At 39.0% G+C, this 21,836-nt stretch overlaps 1 protein-coding gene across 3 annotated transcripts in view; it reads right to left on the reverse strand.

Moving 5' to 3' along the window:
• MLYCD (malonyl-CoA decarboxylase) overlaps nt 1-21,836 on the reverse strand; it is a 45,355-nt gene that overhangs the window by 20,128 nt on the left and 3,391 nt on the right. For all 3 annotated transcript variants that reach the window (XM_077831512.1, XM_077831514.1, XM_077831515.1), the window contains exons 2-4: nt 6,924-7,036; nt 4,463-4,619; nt 3,601-3,750 (exon numbers count right to left, since the gene is read on the reverse strand). In XM_077831512.1, coding sequence (XP_077687638.1) covers nt 3,601-3,750; nt 4,463-4,619; nt 6,924-7,036 — 420 coding nt within the window. The remainder of the gene's footprint in view (nt 1-3,600; nt 3,751-4,462; nt 4,620-6,923; nt 7,037-21,836) is intronic.

Consider the following 21,836-nt stretch of genomic DNA (forward strand, 5'->3'; position numbering starts at 1 on the left):
TAGTCTGCTGAAAGGTTATTCTTTTATGACATTAGAGCAGATTGAAATATGGTAAAACTGATGGTGACCCCACGTGCCATTTAAATCTAAAAACTACTGAATATGCAAATATCATTTCTCTCTCATACAGAGCTTTTCATAAGTAGATCTCAAAGCACTTTACAAAGAAAAGGAATAAACTGACAAATATTTATGTATTGACAAATATTTGATAAATATTTATGTAACATTCTTCAACACGTATGAATACAATGCATAATCTTAGATGCGTGTTGTGAAGTCTAAAATTAATGTCAAGTTTTTTCCATTCTACAGGTTGATTTTCAGTTGCTAATATTCTCCCCCCATCTCTTCATTTTTGGGCTGAAATCAGCCACATCTGTTCTCAGTTTGATTCCCTGTTTGGGTATTTATTCTGTTATTATTTTTTATGATTAAGCGAAAATGTTTCAGTTGTCTGAAAACCAAGAAGGTGGAAAAGAAATACAATTCACACAACCCCCTACATTATAAAAAAAAAAATAGTGGCCTTTTTCACTGTACTAGTATTTCCACAGTGGTGGATATCAGAATCTATAAAGACCTTGCTTCAAGAAATATGTCATTGCACTTATTCCATAATGCAAATCCACCAAAAGTATTTCTATTTCCAACACATTGGCAAGAATTCATTTGTAACTTAACTAGCTACAGAGCTGCCCTAAGTGCACTGTAAAATTCCAGAAAAATTTCTCCAGAATTATTTCTCTTGCATAGTTCAAACATGAAGATTTGGGGGGTTTTTTTGAGAAATGTGTTCCTTCTGCTCACTTATTTTGTTTTTCCATCAAATATATTTCCCTATTACATCTGACCTAAAAACTAGTCACAGAACACGCCAAGAGTAACAGAAAACCGCTCATAGCCATCCATCACAAGAGCTTTTACAAATTATGATTACATAATCAAAATCATCAGTACACTGATATATAAAAGCACAGAGACTGTATTCCAAAATAAACACATTGTTCGGAAACCCTATGTACAGATGATCAATTTGTTCCTAAAATTTTCCAAATTCCAATACACAGTTAAAATATAGCTCCAGTATTCTGCCAAATGCTCAGCTATCAGGTTCTCACTAATTTTTACATTTAAACATTTTCAAGATGGCAACATTCAGAACATGGTCATTTCCTTAGGAAATTAAAAGTTACAGAGGCTTGAAATTAAGTGATTTGGAATTAATCAAATATAGTGGAGTGTAAACAAACAAATAATAGTACATATTTTCTCATATTGTCATTATACTCTTTGTTTATTCTCCCCAAGGATTATTTTTTAAAATCAAGTCATGAGAATAATATTACTGCCTAACTATCTATAGGAATGACACCCAGCAAGTAGAGCAAAACACAGTAATTTAGTTTGGCACTTAACATGAGCAAGCTAAACTTTTAATGAGACAACTTCCTAAATGCCTGTCTAAAGCCAAAATTAAAATGTTTAATGCCCAGAATGCTTGGATTTTGAATTTCACTATGTAACAACACTATGAATCCCAATTTAGGACACTAAAGGATTTCTAACTTTGTAGGGTCTAATTCTCAAAGTTGCTGAGAATCTTCAGCTGTCATTAAAATCAAGCGAGAACACCACTTTGCATGACTCGGTTATAACACTGTATGTAAATTTCACTCCCCATCTTTTCCAGATACTCTTGTGATTAAGTTCTTTAGTCTCTACATCTACAAAAAGATCGTTACAGTGAAAAAGAGGCCTATTTGCCTCTCTCAGGCATTAAACAGCCTACTTCTGTTTTCAACAAGTGCGAGTAAGATAGGGCCCTACATTTAAATTGATAGATTTGCACTGACTTTTCAGTACCATCTTGGAAAAAGCAAACGTGACTGCATTTTTAATATTTTATTTTGTTGACTAAAACGTTACTTTTTAAGAAGTTGACAACCTAAGTGTCTGACCTAACACCAAGTTCATACAGAAGTTAATCCTGTAACAGAAAACCAAATTTTTCCAGAACTCACAACAACAGATTCTGGGCAATCCCAAGGAACATAAGTGCCTGAGCACATGTCAAGATTGCTTAAATATTAACTTAATAAAATGAGAAGTCAGGATTTTCTAATGCCTCTCTCAGTAAGAGTATTGTTTCATACTAAACATTTCTTATACTATTAATGCTTTCACTATATTTTATCTACCTTGCTTACAGTTCAAAGCAATTGTTTAGTGCAATACTAAGGATTAATGCATTATTCTTTTCTTTAAATTCTTTACAAAACTAACTGACACATTGAAGTTCAACTACTTCATGATGTATATGTTTCTGATTAAAACAGGAGAGTCAGAATATATGCATTTCTGATAGCCCCAATTTATGTCAGGACTTATGTATCTGTGTGTATATGCTCCAATACCCTATCTCACTAAACTGAAAATGTTAATTCAGCTTAATTGGAAGAACAGATCCTCCAACAGTTATTCCTAACAGCTACAAGAAAAATAAACTCTTCTCCAAGAGTCTAGAATGGTGGATGTGTTTGTTACAATAGGTAAAATAGCAGACACACACAGACATTTTATTTACAATTACAACGCAACTGATAGCCCAAATGCAGTAGTGTTTTCACATACTATTTCTAAATTCTTATACAATCCATACTCCACATCAATTATTTGGGTGCACAACAGAGTGCTATTCTCTTATTATAATTAGAGGTGGTTGGGAAATTTTAAAAAGGGAAGATTTCTGCGCGCACACACACACTCACTCGCTCACTCCATTTTTTGATCAGCTCTAATTAGAATAGGAGACATGTTGATCAGTTAGTTGTTCACCTTGCAGTGAAATGTTAGTAACAATGCAAAGAAATTGCCAATGATAAATAAATAGTTGCAATTACTTTAATATGGACCTAGACTTACCTGCAATATTCCATTCCACAGTTCTCTGTACTATACCAAAATACTACATTCTGCACCAATGTAGAAGTTAAATTACCTGTACTAAGAGTTCAACTTCAACAGTTTAAAACAATCAGTAAATAAAAGACATTTTTAGGAAGAAGAGGAGGAAGAGGAGGAAAAGGAGTTGTACCCTGGACTTGGACCACAAGAGGTCTTATTTTACACCTTCTATATCAGCTCCTAAGCCCTTCTAACCTCATTATTTTTAAAATCTGAACCTCAAACATCTAACTTATTAGTTTCCAAAAACAAAGAAGAGGTGTGTGTGTGTCTCTCTCTGTATATAATATCAATGACAAAACATACTATAATGCACTGAGAAAAAAATCTGCATTCAGATAAGAAAAATCCCTTCTAACTAGGTCAGCTAAGAGGTATTTTGCTAAAGAAAGCTACCAAACAAGTTGAAGAGACGCACATATTTTTTAAAAAACAGAAAATCAAAAAGCCAATATTAAGGTTTAGTGCCGATTTACTAAATACAGATGGGAAAAAGATTTTTCAGCCCTCGGAAGGTCAAAGGCTTAATGAGAATCCATGGCAGCTCTACATCTTGAGCAATGAGGCACAGTGACTACCGAAAAAAAGGACTCTGGCAGAACAATACCCCGAAGTGTAATTTACCACATCTACCTGTAATTCTTTAACAACTCGTTTGATGAGGTGAGTCCCCAGTTCTACACCCTGAAGTCCCTGCTGCGTCAAACTGATTGAATAGAAAATGGCTGTAGTAATTTTGTTCATATCTTCTGTTTCTAGAGGGGGAACCTCTTTCACTATGGCCTGTGAAAAAAAATTAGTAAGAGTCACCATCACCACAAGACTTATTTCATTTTACTACTTTTTAATTTATTAATAACGTTGACAGTTTTTTCCATTCTCTTACTGTATTCAATCTATTGAGACAAAGTCAAACTCTAGCACAGTATAAAAGATATTCTAATCACTACATCCCGCACTCCAAATCCCCCGTGGCCGTTCCTGTGCCTAGAGCAGCAGGGACATGTTGCCACTTTCAGGGAGCCACCCGGAGCCAGGTAGAGAGCCTGCGCCAACCGGACTTTCAACGAAGACCAGACATTTATAGCCGGTTTATAGAGCTTGCCGGTTGGTGAAGTGCCAGACAACACAGCTTTCACTGTACTCTGAAAGCTAGCTCTCTAACCATTACTGGGGGGGGGGAGAGACCAACCACCCATTACTGGCAGGTATCATTAACACAACCACCTAAATAGACCTTTTTCTTCAATGAACAAAGATTCCTGCCACTTATTCTAAAGACTGTATTACAATTCACATACATCACCTAAATCATTAACTCACTGAGTTATTCTTGAAAAAATAAGAAGTGCCATTAGTAGCACCAAGGACTTAACTTGGATTTTCAAAATGAGAGTTTAACACAGACTTCTGATCCATTCTGAACCAACCTTTTTTAAACAAGCCTATTTAGCAATTTAAACATTGGAGTAGGTATAGAATATGCTGACTGTACCTGGATGCTGCTGGAGATTTCATTGGTTAGTGCTACATGCAAGACTATCAATGGTTCCCCGGGGATTGCACAGTGGGCAAAAAAGTAGCACCTTCTATATGACCCAACTCGACGCTTCATATCAATCCAGTTTCTGACAGGATGCACTGCTTCAGAACTGAATAGGAGGTTAAAAAAATTAAGATTTTCATCTAAAAAGACAGACTTCACTCAACCCACTGTATCAACCCAATGCTGCTCCCATTAATGTCAATAGCAAAGCTCTTATTGACATCAATAGGGCAGGATCGGGCTATAAATGAAATTCACCCTCAAACTGTAACATAATAGATTTTGTAAAATATCTCTCACTTACACACACTCTCTGTCTGTCTACAGCCTTCTCTGGAACATAAATTCCAGCTTGCAGTTTGTATTTTACATAGGAGATCAGATTAGATCACTATGCCACTGATTCACTGAATGACCTTGGGTATATCACATCCCCTCAGGCATCAGTTTCCCCAACAGTACAATAGAGAAAATATTTGATCGCCCTTGTAAAGAACTTTGAAAGCTTTGGATGAAAAGCACTACACATTAAGCGCAAAATGGTTCCTCACAGTATTACCGTCTATCCTGATGGAATGCTATTTTCAAATACAATTTAAAAATCCAACCTCCTCATCCGATCCTATTGCTAATACTTTTGTTGCATGCACACAGAATGGTGTCATTTTTTATAAAAAGTAATCTAGATATTAGTGAAAGGTTTTATAAATTAATATTTCAAAAAGGTTCATGTAAAACACTGAAACAAGAACGTGAAGTCTCTCCTCAACCAGTTTTAGTACTCTATTCAAATCCTTTAATTTATCAATATCCACAGATTAATCACATATAGTCTTAATTAAACTAAATAACTTTTATTAAGAAGTTTCTGTAGAACACAAATTCCCTCAGTCATCTTTTTAAATACTCATTGAACAAACTTTAGTCTTAAAATTCTTATGCTCCAGTCTCTAGCTTGGAAGACTTGGATTTCTATTACTTATTTTTGTTTTGCAGACCTAGCTTGTATCACCATTTTACTTTCTTTGTGTTACAAAGAACAGATGAAGTTGCCTGCCCTCACAACTCTTTCTTTAGAGATGTTGTTTTCTTTAAAGCTTTTGTTAGAGTTCAAAGTATGGCAAAAAAATTTCAGCACAATAGAACTTTGATTCATACATTTCCAATGGAATCAATGCAATTCTGAATACAAGACAGGAAGGTACAAATAAATATTGCTGATTGTCAAGGCACTTGTATAAACTTGACCTCAATTTACAAGAAAAGCTGTGTTATCCGGCACTTTACAAACCAGAAAGCTCTATAAACCAGCATTTCAGGAGGGGGTACGGGGTCTGGGAAGGAGTTTGGATTGGGGAGGGGGCTCGGGGCAGGGGGTTGGGATCTGGGAGGAGTTTTGGGGTGCCGGATCCGGGGCAGGGGATTGTAGTGCGGGCTGCCGGATCCGAGCGGCACTCACCTTGGGCAGCTCCCCACAAGCAGCGACATGTCCGGAGGGGTGCAGCCAGTCAGCTTCGCGTGCTGCCTCTGCCCACAGGCACCGCCCCCGCAGCTCCCATTGGCCACAGTCAATGCTCCTAGGCAGAGGTACAGGCAGGGGGCTCTGTGCGCTGCCCCCACTTCACCCCGAGCACTAGCTCCGCAGCTCCCAGTGGCCGGGGACCGCGCCAATGGGAGCTGCGGGGGCAGTGCCTGCAGGCGAAGGCTGCGTGCAGAGCTGCCTGGCTGCGCCCCTCTGGACAGGTCACCGCTTGCGAGGAGCTGCCTGAGGGGAGCACTGCCCGGATCCGGCAGCTCAAACCACAACCCTCTGCCCCGAGCCTCCTCCCACCTCCACCCACTCCTGCCTCTCAACCTCCAGCTTCCTCCTGCATCCAAACTTCCTCTCTGTGAGTTAACTGGAATTTTTGACTTACCCATTCCCTGAACATGCTGGATAACAAAGCTTTAACTGTAAATTTTACACTGAGTTCTGCATACTGTACATGACTGCTGAAGAATTACAATAATATTTGATTAGATGTATCGTCTTGGTACACTACACTGACTTCTTACTATGTAGAGTTCACCAGCAGCAGAATAGACTTATGTGTCTTTTATGGCCATCACAAGAAAGATTCTTCTTGGCTCTAAGCATACTCTCCCAGAGCCTACAGCTCTAATTTATGTTGAATAAGACCATAAGAATGAATCATCTCACGCCCCAAGGATATTGTTTATGATCTACATAATTCTGTTAAAATCAACGTATGTGCTAAACAGTATGTGTAAGGTTGCAATTCTTTAATCATACTTTGCAGTAGAGCATAGGAATGCAATTTCTTGAGTTGGGACCTGCACAAGTGTCTGCAGAAGAGCCAACGCGTTGTTCAAACTACTTCAACAAACATTGGAAATTCTTGGCACTTACTCACTAATCTTTTGAAGCACTTCACAAGGTGACTGCCAGGTGACTCGTTCCAGGTTTAGGAATCCGGTAGAAAACCATTCTGAAAGCATGCTCTTTAGCATGCCATTCATTTCCTGGAAACAGGAAGAGAAAAACTGACTCATTACTTTGAATAAACTGGGTGCAAGATAACAATCTGGGACAAGGCCATCTATTTCATTAATGATTTTTTGTTTATTTTTTACCATTACCACACTGAAAGTTTTAAGCAAGTTCTTGGGTCCATTTGAGAAAGCTGATTGCAAATCATCTGAAGCTTGAATAAATAGAAATCCTTTTCATCTAGGTCTAAAATGATGAAAATGTTTACAACATACTATGCAGACATTTTCCACAGTGCACTGCAGATTAGAACCCAAAACAGTTAAGTTGAAAAGGACACACCAGAACAGCATCTGAGTGGTCTCTAACACTGACAAGAACTGAATCTCAAATCATGTGTTTGCTCAGATGCATCAATTTGGATGCCAAAAACAAATCAAGGAGAAGGCTTTCAGATTGAATGTCTCATGTAATATTCTGTCTCGATCTCTGCTGAATACTAAGCAGCTCACATATTAGGAAGTTAACACCATTACATCAGTATTATGGTCAGCATTCATACATACTCTTTTTAAACCTGGTGGACAAGTGGTAAGATATTCTAAGAAGCAAGAAAATCACTGAAGAATTTTTAAGTCACTTCTAAAAAAAAAAAAAAAAAAAAAAGAAAAGGAGTACTTGTGGCACCTTAGAGACTAACAAAATTATTTGAGCATAAGCTTTTGTGAGCTATAGCTCACTTCATCGGATGCATGCAGTGGAAAATACAGTGGGGAGATTTTATATACACAAAGAACATAAAACAATGGGTGTTACCATACACACTGTAACAAGAGTGATCAGGTAAGGTGAGCTATTACCAACAGGAGAGCGGGGGGAAAATGGGGGGGACTTTTTGTAGCGATAATCAAGTTAGGCCATTTCCAGCAGTTGACAGGAACGTGAGAGGAACTGGGGCGGGGGGGGGGTCTAGGAGGGGAGGGGGAATAAACATGGGGAAATAGTTTTACTTTGTGTAATGTCACTTCTATATTACTCTTTGTTCACTACTGTTTTTGGAACTGTTTTAACCACCTCTTCACTGCAGGATGCACAAAGAATAAAGTGGGTAAGTATTATCTATTCCAGGGCTACCTATAGCACTGACAACACAGGAAGGACCTTTTCTGTATTGTTACCTCCAGAACCAAGATTACTAGGTCAGGTGAAAAAAGCTTAGCTGAGTCTACTTGTAAACCTTGGCAACCCACTTCTCTACACTGGCAGTTAGCACAACTCACATATGCATGCTTCTGCTTTAGACAGATGCCCCTCAAAGAAATGTAAATTTTACACTGAGTTCTGCATACTGTACAGAAGAAATGGTAGGGAAATGGTGTTCACAGATAAACTAGTTGGGATAGCAATCCTTGAAATGTTGTAGTATATCAGCACACTGACCTCTAGGAAAACAAAGTAAAACTCTCTCTGATGTTGCAACACTTGAGTTTGTTCCAATTTATTGCCAAACTCTGTCTGACCTTCAGAGTATTCTGTATTGTAGTCAGTAACCAGGTTTCCACAGAATCCCCCCAATTTTTCATTCATTCTCTAGTGCTGCTCTATCGTGCCTAAAGTAACACTTTTTTTTTAAATGAATATAAAATGAACCATCACGCACCATTTTCTAGATCACTAGCAAACAGATACTTAATCATCAGAAATCACTTAAATACAAGAGGTGCTCACCAGCTTCATGTCACGATGACACGCATTAAAGAACACAAATAACTTGGCATGCCAAGTTACAAGATCTTTAGTTGTAATGTGCTATGTATTACCATCCCTCTGTATTCCCCGTTAGAAGCTGAACATGATAAAAATAAATTATCAAAAGAGAAGATTCTGCCGCATAAAGAATAAATCTCATTAAGAAAAAAAATAAATGGGTAGGTTTGATTTATTCAAACAACAAAGGTACTCATTCCCTGGCTGCGTAAGGTCTGCAAAGACTTCCAATGAACAATCAGGATTCAAGTGACCTGTATCTCAAGAAGGATAAATTTAAGACAGCTATATATTGCACCACATACGAGCACACTGTTGAGGGGCAGATATAATTATGTACATTGACTATTCCATGCAAAGTTTCATTGCCACAATTATGGAAGCAAATTCATTTCTGGTATAGCTCCAGTTACTTCAAGGGACTTACACCATGGATGAATTTGCCCCACAGTCTCCTTCAAAAAGATCCCAAAACTACTTAAAACTCAAAAAATAATTTTAGAAATACCAGTTAATAAAGCTGGCATGTGTAGGATATTTGCATCTCATTTTTTATATTTTGATTATATATTTATACTCACCCAGTGTATGTTACCAATGTCTAATTATTTAGTTATTAAATATGCATATTATGGTTGTGTCAAGAGATTTTAATCAGGACTTTACTGTGCAAAACATTTTCTAAACACAGTAATTGGCATGGTTCCTGACCCAAATTACTTGCATTTTAAAATGGGAATCATCTTATGAAGGGTGTGGGTTGAGGAGACAAATCTCATTTTATATAAATATTAATTTATTTTTATTACATAATTTATTCCATAATATTAGCTTTCCCTAACTACCCATCAGTCACCTGCAAGATGGCCTCTGAGTCTAGCAATAAATTGTTGGCAAGTTTCATACGGGCACCAGGGCAAAACAGATCTTGGAAACTGATATGAAAGAGAGGCTAGCAATTTTATAGATCAGTTCAGGGAGGGGATTACAAACTGAACATAAAGTACATCCCTTGAACTCCTGTCTCTTAGTTTTAGTATCTCCCATCACAGATCTGAGAACAACTGCCAGCATGTCTGCGCCTAATGGCCCCCAAATTTTCTACTACTATCTACCAACTATGACCTAATAATTAATTTATCTAAAGGCAGACACTTGGAAACTGTTTCCAGAGAGCTAGATCTGACACTCAGCCAGTGTTCCTGGCCTGCACAATACCACACAGTCTGATGAAACCGAGGCTCTTGGGGCTCTCTTTTTATATCCTTGCCTGCAGAACATTTGGGGCCCAAAGGGAGGGTGCATGGGTCCTCCAACAGGTGGAGATTTTAGAGGTTTCCATAAAGCCTGCTACACCACCAGCACATCTCCCATTATTGGGAACGCACAGGGGTCTACTTGAAGAATTTCAAAACTGTATTTGTAGTTCACATGCAATTCAACTGTTCAACTGCCCCTGATCATTCTCTTTCACCTCAGATGATCCAATTTGAAAGATCCAAGTCACTAACTCATGTAATGCTTTTCTTCCCTGGTATCTTTGTTTTTATTGTTTGCAATTTAGATATATATGCATTTGGGCAGCAATAGAAAAGTTACCAATAGTAGGAACAGACATGGCTCAAAAACCTTACTCCACACTATTAAATGTTTTACAGGGTACAGAACTACAGCATTAGACATGTGGATTCAATAAATATTTACTTGTCTTTACTCTGGTAGACCCCAAAGGGGCTGTACTGGAACCACCAGGAAAAATAAGCAGCAACACTCTGCGTTGCTGTAAATCAGAGCATGTGCAATTCAGAACATAAAGACATTACTTTAGCACAATGTTTAAAACTCTGGTTTTAATAATATTTGAGCATGACCTTTGTCCCCCCTATGAACATAGAAGATGGGTCCTTGGGGTTTTGTTTGCTTGAATATGCCTCATATTTTTCCCTTTTGCTTTGAGCTGTAGCTCACAAAAGCTTATGCTCAAATAAATTTGTTAGTCTTTAAGGTGCCACAAGTCCTCCTTTTCTTTTTAGTTTTAGGTGGATTCAATTGTGACCAATCAGAGGAAGCACAACTATCTAGCTAGTAGTACAATAACAATTTGTAAAGTGTTCTACTTTCAATTCTTATCGTTATACCAGATACTCATGCAGAAGAAAAGTTTTTTCTGGAGCATCAGATTTTAATTCCTTATCTTCCATTTAATAAAGCACTTTCATACAAGACATGCCTGACATGACTGAACATCTTGCTTCAGAGAAAAAGCTGAAATGCTCAAGAGTAAAATAAAATTGGGAACAACAGGTTAAGGGGAAGGAAGAAAAAGGAAACAAAAAAACTGGAGGAACAGCCAGAGAAAAGGAGATGGACAGCAACTGTCGAAGATGAGGCGGGGGAAAAAATCTAATGAGGGTCACATTTTAAAAACTCTACCTTTGGGAGCTATGAATGCTATTTTTTTTTAGATTTTGCAGAGGAAACATTTTGGCCTTTTATCTTTCTCCGCTGATTTCAATGTGGGTCTAAGCAATTACACTGTTTGCAACATTAGGGTCAATACCAGTAAAATAACTAAAAAATGAAAATGAATCAAACAAAATGTATCCCCATATACAAATGAACATAGCTAGTTATCTTTAGTTTTGTTAGTTAATAGTGAGCTAGCAAATAATGTAAAGCTATTGACAAATTTATAGCATGCTAAGAGCACCATTTTATTAATTCTAGCCTTGTAACTTCAATCATTCATTATATAATGTAACAGCATTTATTATGACTGGTAAAATGTATGTGATCCTTAAAAGAGAAACTGCTCAACATCAACAAGGAGAATAAAGACTTTTCAAAGAAATGTGAGCACTTTTTTTCTGAGATCTTTTTCCTGCTAAAAAATTCACTTAGTGTAAGTTATGGACTTCATATTTCACTTCTATAACTCAGCCCTTCCAAAAAAACAGTTCTAAGAGAACACTGAGCTAAATACAATAGATCCTTCATTGCGTTTAGTCTTAAACCTGGTTTTCAGCAATAGTTTTTACCAGCAAACAAAATATAGTTAACTTAAAAACGTAACCTGAAAGTTTATCACTTTTCTGTAATGACAGGTTTCAGAGTAACAGCCGTGTTAGTCTGTATTCGCAAAAAGAAAAGGAGTACTTGTGGCACCTTAGAGACTAACCAATTTATTTGAGCATGAGCTTTCGTGAGCTACAGCTCACTTCATCGGATGCATACCGTGGAAACTGCAGCAGACTTTATATACACACAGAGAACATGAAACAATATCTCTGTGTGTATATAAAGTCTGCTGCAGTTTCCACGGTATGCATCCGATGAAGTGAGCTGTAGCTCACGAAAGCTCATGCTCAAATAAATTGGTTAGTCTCTAAGGTGCCACAAGTACTCCTTTTCTTTTCACTTTTCTGTAGACTAAACCAAAAGAAATACAATTTTAAGGCTGCTGTAGCTCAAAATCCCCAAAGCAAACTTTTCCACAATATGCGTCATATCCCATTACTAGATCTCCAGACTTCAGGATAGAAGATTTAAACCTTTAAATAGGATGTGACCACATGCAGAGGTTAATAGAAGTCATCTGCCTAAATCCCATGTAAATGTGAAATTTTTTTTGAGAACGAAAGAGTGAAGCAGCAGCATATGAATATAAAATTCAGCAAAGGGGTTAATACACACAGAATATGCACACAGTAAACAATACACACAGAAGTACACTGTTGAATAATTTCAAAAAGTAATTAATTTTATCTTCTTCATTTGCTTTCATCTATCTATGTTACAGAAGATTGCTGCAGATGCAGAATTACTTTCCAGACTGAAATGGTAGTTCTTAACCTTAACCAAAGTATGGATCTCCTGCAGTGATGTTCTGTGGCTAATTTTTTTTTTTTTTTTTACAGTAGTTTATATTACACTGTACTCATATTTAAAAAGCATCAAACTACTAGCTGCCTGAACAGAGACTATCATAAACAGGGCATTTTTTACAATTAAGAACAGTTGAGCCACAGACTTTTAGGATAATTAACTGGTCTATTTAACTGCCGTACAACACTCAGATAAAAATAATTCTCCGTTGCACCCTAGTTCACTAGAAGATTTTTATAAACAACTATTTCATAGAATCATAGAAGGTTAGGCTTGGAAGGGACCTCAGGAGGTCAACTAGTCCAACCCTCTGCTTGAAGCAGGACCAATCCCCAATTTTTGCCCCAGATCCCTAAATGGCCCCCTCAAGGATTGAACTCACAACCTTGGGTTTAGCAGGCCACTGCTCAAACCACTGAGCTATTCCTCCCCCCAGCATTTCTTGAAACAGTTTCTGAAAGTGTGTGAACATTTCCTATAATGTCCTAACAAAGATAAAAGTAGAAATGTTTTTAAAAGGCACACATCAAAGGAAAATGCTGTTGGCCAAGGTAATTGCTATAAATAATCCAAAATGAAGATAGCTTTTATCACAAAAACCATGTTTTATCCCTTAAAACACCATGCTAGTAAAACTCTGCTTTTGCAATTCCAGACTCTTCTTGCAACCAATCTACACTAATCCACCTAAAGTTATAATTAAATTAGTTCTTCCTAGAAAAACTCCTAAAGCAAAGTTGTTGATAATGATCACAGTAATGGAGTTTGCAAGGTAAATTCCCAAATCTTCGCTTTTTTCCCAGACCTCATTTGCAGACTCAATCAAGTTAGCCACATTTTCCTTCACATAAAAAAAATCTGCATATTCAAAAATCTCCCTCTCATTTTCTTCCCACCCACAAGTTTAGCCTTTACTATGTTAGACAATGCATAAACTTCTCAGGCTGCCATGATCCAGTGATAAAGCAGACACAGTAGAGACTGTTCAAGGACCCTAGAACAAAGCAGTCTTTCACCCTGCAATGGGGCAGCTGCCCCACTCCCATGCCAGATTGGGGTACAGCAGGCCAGAGCAGCTGCACAAGGCGGCAGCCAATCACGGAAGGCCTGTTAGAGAGCCATCAGGGCTGAGCAAGAGGCAGCCAATCAGGGCCAGGCTAGGCCCTATATAAAGGCTGCCCAGGTGAGAAGCAGGCAGTCTCTCCTAGACCTTCAAGGGGAAGGTCTGCCTCCTGAGTGAGGAGACCAGCACCTGGGACAGTGCAGCGCTAGGCAGGCTCAGGGGAGCAGAAGGGAATCATAGAATATCAGAGTTGGAAAGGTCCTCTGGAGGTCACCTAGTCCAACCCTCTGCCCAGAGCAGGGCCAATCCCCAACTAAATCATCCCAGACAGGGCTTTGTCAAGTCTGACCTTAAAAACTTCTAAGGAAGGGGATTCCACCACCTCCCTAGGTAACGCATTCCAGTGTTTCACCACCCTCCTAATGAAAAAGTTTTTCCTAATATCCAACCTAAACCTCCCCCACTGCAACTTGAGATCATTACTCCTTGTCCTGTCATCTGCTATCACTGAGAATAGTCTAGATCCATCCTCTTTGGATCCACCTTTCAGGTAGTTAAAAGCAGCTATCAAATCCCCCCTCATTCTTCTCTTCCGTAGACTAAACAATCCCAGTTCCCTCAGCCTCTCCTCATAAGTCATGTGTTCCAGACCCCTAATCATTTTTGTTGCCCTCTGCTGGACTCTTTCCAATTTTTCCACATCCTTCTTGTAGCGTGGGGCCCAAAACTGGACACAGTACTCCAGATGAGGCCTCACCAATGTCGAATAGAGGGGAACGATCACGTCCCTCGATCTGCTGGCAATGCCCCTACTTATACATCCCAAAATGCCATTGGCCTTCTTGGCAACAAGGGCACACTATTGACTCATATCCAGCTTCTCGTCCACTGTAACCCCTAGGTCCTTCTCTGCAGAACTGCTGCCTAGCCATTCGGTCCCTAGTCTATAGCGGTGCATTGGATTCTTCCATCCTAAGTGCAGGACTCTGCACTTGTCCTTGTTGAACCTCATCAGATTTCTTTTGGCCCAATCCTCCAATTTGTCTAGGTCCCTCTGTATCTTATCCCTACCCTCCAGCGTATCTACCACTCCTCCCGGTTTACTGTCATCTGCAAACTTGCTGAGGGTGCAATCCACACCATCCTCCAGATCATTAATGAAGATATTGAACAAAACCGGCCCCAAGACCAACCCTTGGGTCACTCCACTAGATACCGGCTGCCAACTAGACATGGAGCCATTGATCACTACCCGTTGAGCCCAACAATCTAGCCAACTTTCTACCCACCTTGTAGTGCATCCATCCAGCCCATACTTTTTTAACTTGCTGACAAGAATACTGTGGGAGACCGTGTCAAAAGCTTTGCTAAAGTCAAGGAATAACACGTCCACTGCTTTCCCTTCTTCCACAGAACCAGTTATCTCATCATAGAAGGCAATTCGGAACTTTAGCCTGGTACCTGCCAAGCTGTAGGCCCTGATACAAGGGCCCACAAGGTGCAAAGGGGCCAAAGGGGAAGTGACCCAGGATGGAGAGGCGGACAAGGGGAGCGAAGGAGGGCAGGGAGGCTGCTGCCAGAGGGTCCCTGGGCCTGGGTCTCCCTCCCCCCCCTTCCCCATTGTATTACACCCAGCTATTAGAAGTGGCCATAGCGGACTGCACACGACCCCTGACAGAAGGGGTTAGACTTTAGTGGGGGTGGTTGGCCACTGTGGCTGGACTGAAACGGAAAGACTGCTATTAAATGCCCCCCCCCCCCGGAAGGCATGCTGTTGGGCAGTGTTCTGAAGAGGACTCTGTGAGAAGGGAACAACGCGGGTCCAGATGCCAACAGAGGGTGAGAGACTGACGGGACACCATTGGCAAAGGGCGCTCCACATGGACTGAGCTAATTCCCGGAGGTACCAACAGAAGGTGCCGCGGTGGTGAGTCTCAACCCCCATCACACACCCCAAAGTATTAGGGCTTTAGTGGCATACATGTGCCGAAATGGAAAGTTGTTTGGGATTTTTTGAGGCACATATTTTACAATACTACCTAAGCCCTACTGTAGATCTAAAAAGGTCACATATCCTTCGCCACATAGAGAAGAAAGAAGTCAAATGTGAATCTTCATCTAGGAGTCAAAAATTCGAAGCCAGCCAGACTTTGTTGGCCTTCCTTCCTAGATGAAATTCTCTCAGATTTAATATCAGGTGTCATTTTCCAGCAATGTATGACAGCAGGTAGTTTTCTTTCGGCTGCATTTCCATTTATCTATGCCCTAATTAGCAGGACTGTACAAAATTATGTTCATAAGCATTATGTTAATAAACACCTAATATGACTGAGAAACAAATGCACAACACAACAGTAATTATGTACATGAAGTTTATCTCAAAGCACATATTTATGTTCTTAAGCACATTCCTTAGAGAAGCACACTCTCCCACTAGTCACTACAGCTGAACTACTGAATTCCTGCCATTTGGTGGGAAGCAGGGACACAGACTTCCAGAGAACCACGAATGCTATTGTCTGCAGAGTGTGGGATTCTAGAGCAGAGGCTATTAAGGGTTCTATTAAATATCTGCCACAGATGAGACTTCAAATAAATATCATTTCCATACAACCAGCAAGTAATGTAATAAGTGACAAAAAATTAATAGGCAATTCTGTTCCTTTATCAGTCATTAGGCAGATAGGCATAGTGTGTGTGTGTATCTAAGTGAAAAAATGAGAGAGAGGCCATAAAGGGGAAATAGAATTAACTCTCATAGGGTCCCAAACTGCAAGAGAATCCAGCTATTCAAGCAAGTTGCATAAATGGAATAAGAAAACATACAGAAAATTAAATTTGGCACCCAGACTTTCATAACTGAACAAGTTACTTTGTCATGAAAAGAAAAACGTTTTTTTCTATTTTTGTTGCAGAGGAATAAGGGGGGGAAAAAATCAATGATAAAGGATCTGTTAAGTTGTAAGTGCATCATAGTTTGTGGTGTTTTTGTTTATACTCTTCAGCCTGCCTTTAAAAAGATAAGCACTGCAGCAACAGAACCTTACGTAATGTTTTCTGATGTTTAGCCATTTCATTAATTTAAATGTAGTTTAAATACAAACAAAGAACTTTACTATTCACTGGTATTTATGAATACCAGGTTTTACTGAGGAGGCTGAGGAGCAAGGGTGTGTACTGCCCCACTATATCTGTCTCATCTTCAATAGAAAAGGGATAGAGTGATATGGGACGGAAGGTGAACAAAAAGGACACTTCACATATTGGGAGCTCTGAATATAATCAGAGCCCTCCAAAGTTCCTCAGTAAAAAATGAAACAAAAGACACGTGCGCGTGCACACAAAAAGAAAAATAAGAGTTTAATCTCATAAAAGTTATGTCTACACTGCAAAGTCAAACCCACCGTACTAAGTCTCAGAGCACCTGCAGGGCTCAGCAGAACTAAAAATAGCAGTGAATATGCTCAGGCTGGCGCTTGGGCTCCCAGACCCTCCCTGCTCACTGGGTTTCAGAGCCCTTGTTCCACCCTGAGATCCTAAAGTCTACACTGCTATTTTTAGCCCCGCAGCCCGAATCATGGGAGCCCGAATCAACTGTTCCAGCTGTGAACCCCAGATGCTGTGGGTTTTTCTTTGCAGTGTAGACACTGCAAAAAAAAAAAAAAAAAAAAAAAACACATCTTAGGGACCAAGAGTACTAGTTTAACTCAAGCACAATATGGTATTTTGCAAGCCTCCCCACACAGCTCTTATACTCTACATATTTCAAACAAAACCCCCAAACCTCAACTACTCCCGATGAAACCATTCCATAGATAACACTGATACTTATAGATTTAGAAAAAGATCATTAAAAAACTGTCAGAGTAACTTCTGGCTATCAAAATCTGAACTTCAGCTCTCAGTTTAACAAGATGGAGCTTGTTTAAAAATTCAGGACACAGCAAAATATTAAAGTTTCCTGTATATGGGCACAACTCCAAACTGTTCTTCTCTCTCTTTGGTGAAATTTTTATATAATTTCCTCTACTGAAAACTGTTCTAAGTAATTAATATATTTTCCATTAACTTTCTGTTTACACATTACTGGTACAGAAATATTTATGAAATACACTATTTAATTGTATCTACTGAAAATCAATGTACTTGAAGGAAGATCGTATTTGTTCCAAATTACACCACAGTTGCCCAGATTCTCTGTTTTTCCATTTGTGCTAACCACAGGAATGGGGCTAGGAAATAGAAGGGGGCATAGGTGGCTTTAAGTCACATTTGTGCGCTACATATCTGGGGCATATTCTACATAGCCCACAGTGTAAATTAGTCAGGGAGGCTCTAATAAATATGGTTGTTTCCTAGATCCCTCTATTGGCTTTGGGGACTCTGGCCTCACCCATGACAGAGGACAAGTTGTGGGAACATGCTATAAAGCTCTTACCAGCTTCAATGCCAGGGGTAAGACCCCTGTACTGAGAGTAGGCTCCCAGGCCCATCTCCAGCAGTTTTCTGCCTCATGTATGCTACTGTAGTGTCATGCAGGGAAAAGACTGCAGCAGATTAAGCAAGTAACTTGGTACTGTTTTCCATTGTAAGCAAGAGGTTTTTCCACCTTGTTTTGAACAGTCTATGCACACTGTAAGGAGTCCACATTTACTCCTTTCCTGAGGTTTGCTTTACTGGCAAATCAAAGGATACCAAAACGTGTCAGCCAAAGCTCTTTCTATCAAGGCTACCTGCTCCTAAGGCTTCCTTGCTGGACGACTTAACCAAATCCTCACTCCCTCTAAGGGTTTGTCTACACAGGAAAGATTTTCTTGGTGTATTCATACGCCCCTTCATCTTCAACCACCATTCCAGAGGACGTGTCTGTGCTGACAGGTTCTGCTCAATAACAATCCAAAGCAGTGCAGACCGACCCATGTTCACTTTCATCATCTGAGTCAGATGACACCAACAGAAGGTTGATTTTTTTTCTGTTTTGATGGTTTGGGTTCTGTAGTTTCTGCATTGGAGATTTGCTCTTTTAAGACTTCTGAAAGCATTCTCCACACCTCGTCCCTTTCAGATTTTGGATGGCACTTCAGATTCTTAAACCTTGAGTTGAGTGCTGTAGCGATCTTTAGAAATCCCACATTGGTACCTTTGCGTTTTGTCAAATCTTCAGTGAAAGTGTTCTTAAAACAAACAACATGTACTGGGTCATCATTTGAGACTGCTATAATATGAAATACATGGCATAATGCATGTAAAACAGAGCAGGAGACTATTCTATACTATTCTCCCCCAAGAAGTTCAGTCAAAATTTAATTAATGCTTTTTTTTTTTTTCCCTAATGAGCATCATCAGCATGGAAGCAAGTCCTCTGGAATGGTAGCCAAAACATGAAGGGGTATATGCATGTTCAGCATATCTGGCATGTAAACACCTTGCAGTGCTGGCTACAAAAGTGCCATGCAAATGCCTGTTCACTTTCAGGTGACACTGTAAATAAAAAGCCGGCAGCATTATCTCCCGTAAATGTAAACAAACGTGTTTGTCTTAGCGATCGGCTGAATAAGAAGTCGGACTGAGTGGACTTGTAGGCTCTAAATTTATATTGTTTTGGTTTTGAGTGCAGCTATGTAAAAAGAATTCTACATTTGTAAGTTGCACTTTCACAATAAAGAGATTGCATTATTGTATGAGGTGAACTGAAAAATACTGTTTTGATTACAAATATTTCCACTGTAAAAATTATAAATCAAAAAATGTAAAGTTAGTAGTGTGCACTTTCTAGTCTGTGTTCAAACTGAAATAATATATTTAAAAATGTAGAGAAAACATCCAAAAATATTCAATATATTTCAAATCGGTAGTTTATTGTTAAACAATGTGATTAAAACTGCAGTTTTTTAATGGCAATTAACTCATGCAATAAACTCAAAATTAACTATGATTAATCAACAGCCCTACTAAAGACATTTCAAAGTGCACAAAGGTTATAGGCATTCATGGCTATTTTTAATCAGACCCTCAATACTAGTAGTCACTTGGGTCTAAATCAGTAACAGCAAACTGTTTATTTTGCAGTGCACTTTGCGCTGATCTGCAGGTCTTACATAAGAGTTTAAGGCAAAGATAGCAGTCCATTTTAGGCACACAATACTTCCTTGGGGCCACCTATATAGGTGGGGTTGCCCTTCCATGGCTGCATTAGCTGAAGGAAAAGGGAGTACGCATCCTGTCAGACAGCAGACTCAGAGCACCAAAAAGCATTTTTGCATACCCACAGGGGAAGAACTATATAGTTACCACCAACATAGTCCACAGCTGAACTTTTGTTGCTAGGTATGTCTAAACAGTTCTGCAGCTGGGTCAGAAGTATCTATCATCTTCTATGAGTCTACCAGGAAGTCATTTACTGTTTCTTAGCAACTAGTCTATGAAGAGTCTAGTCATTTTCTCTGGGCCGTTAGTCATGATTCTGCTGTTTTACCTTAGAATACTAACCCTGAATACAAATTCCTCCGTATTTGCAGGGTGTTCTTTTCTTTATACTACCCTCTATTCAGTGTTCAGAGTAGCAGTCGTGTTGGTCTGTATGCGCAAAAAGGAATACTTGTGGCACCTTAGAGACTAACAAATTTATTTGAGCACATGCATCCGATGAAGTGAACTGTAGCTCACAAAAGCTTATGCTCAAATAAATCTGCTAGTCTCTAAGGTGCCACAAGTACTCCTTTTTCTATTCAGTGTGTATACAATGCCTTGTTCAATGTTTATGTTCAGATTCTTTGGTCTTCCTGAACTGAAAATTGGGACTATTCTACTCAGTTTCTTAGATTTTGTTTGCTACAAATAAAATAGTCTTTTGAACTAAACCTGCCTTGATAAGGCTCATGACAGCCATGCCACTTACAAAAAAAAAAAATCATCAAGATCACCACTGAATTATGCATAAAAAGAAGGAGTTCAGTCACATCAGCACATGGCACCTATCATCATCCATTTACCAACCACATTTAAGAGTGGGATACAGCCAGGCACACAATACCTGGGCACTGTGTCATTATGGAACTGAATCAAATGAGGTGAACACAGAAGGAGACTTACCTCTCTGCATCCTAACGATTTTTATCTCAACATTGGAAAAAGCAGTATAATTCATGCAAACACTTATTTATTTAAGTTTTTACGATCAATAGGCTGGTTTAAAAACTGAACCAACTAAGTCTATTTATCCATTACACTGAAGATATAAATACTCAGGTATAACTACAGAATGATAAATGTTGCATCCTTTTCACCATCTACTACAGTAATGATTCAATAGCAATGCACCTGTGGTAGAGAAATAATCACTAAATGGTCTGCCATCCTTCCATTTAAACAATATCTGTAAAGATTTTGATGGAGAAATGGTCACATATTTAGTTCTAGTATTGCAGAATCCAGCTACCAGCCTTACCATAAGTTCTGAGAAGACTGTTCTGTGCCCTTTTCTATAGTCTAGCACTCCTCCTTCAGCTCAGAGGAAGACAATAGGGGGCAGTACAGTTGTTTTTTAATCATCTGCCGGACTAGGATCAGTGGTTACTGAACCATCCCAGTGTCATAACCAATACTGAGAATAAACATTTCCAAGAGAACTCTGTTTTTTTCAACAAGATTTGTGATCAAAATCAAGTCAAGATAATTTCAGCTTTAAACGGAGATATCATGGGCTGAGTTACGAAACCCCATTGTATGAATCCTCTCTACTGAACTGAAGGAACCAATGCATAATACGATGGCGCCAAAATAATTTTCCTAAAGAAAGGCTGCCAATAATAACCTAGAAAAAATAGGAGGGATGTGCCCCACCCATTTAAAACAAACAAACAAACAAACAAATCACATCGAGACATCCACTGTTCTCCTGTTAACTTAATGAGTTCAGCTATATCAGATCACTAATCAGAGACATTATCAACCAAGGTGTGGGGGGAGGTTGGGGGGGAGCAATTGAAAAAATAAGAATTACAATGCTGGCACATGAAATAAGATTTCATTAATCAATGGGCCAGCTGTTTGGACATAAGGCCCCAACTGGAAAAAGCAGAGCCATGAACTGCAGGAAAAAAATGCTTTTATAAAGA

This window comes from Eretmochelys imbricata, chromosome 12, assembly GCF_965152235.1.
Source record: "Eretmochelys imbricata isolate rEreImb1 chromosome 12, rEreImb1.hap1, whole genome shotgun sequence".
Classification (NCBI taxonomy): Eukaryota; Metazoa; Chordata; order Testudines; family Cheloniidae; genus Eretmochelys; species Eretmochelys imbricata.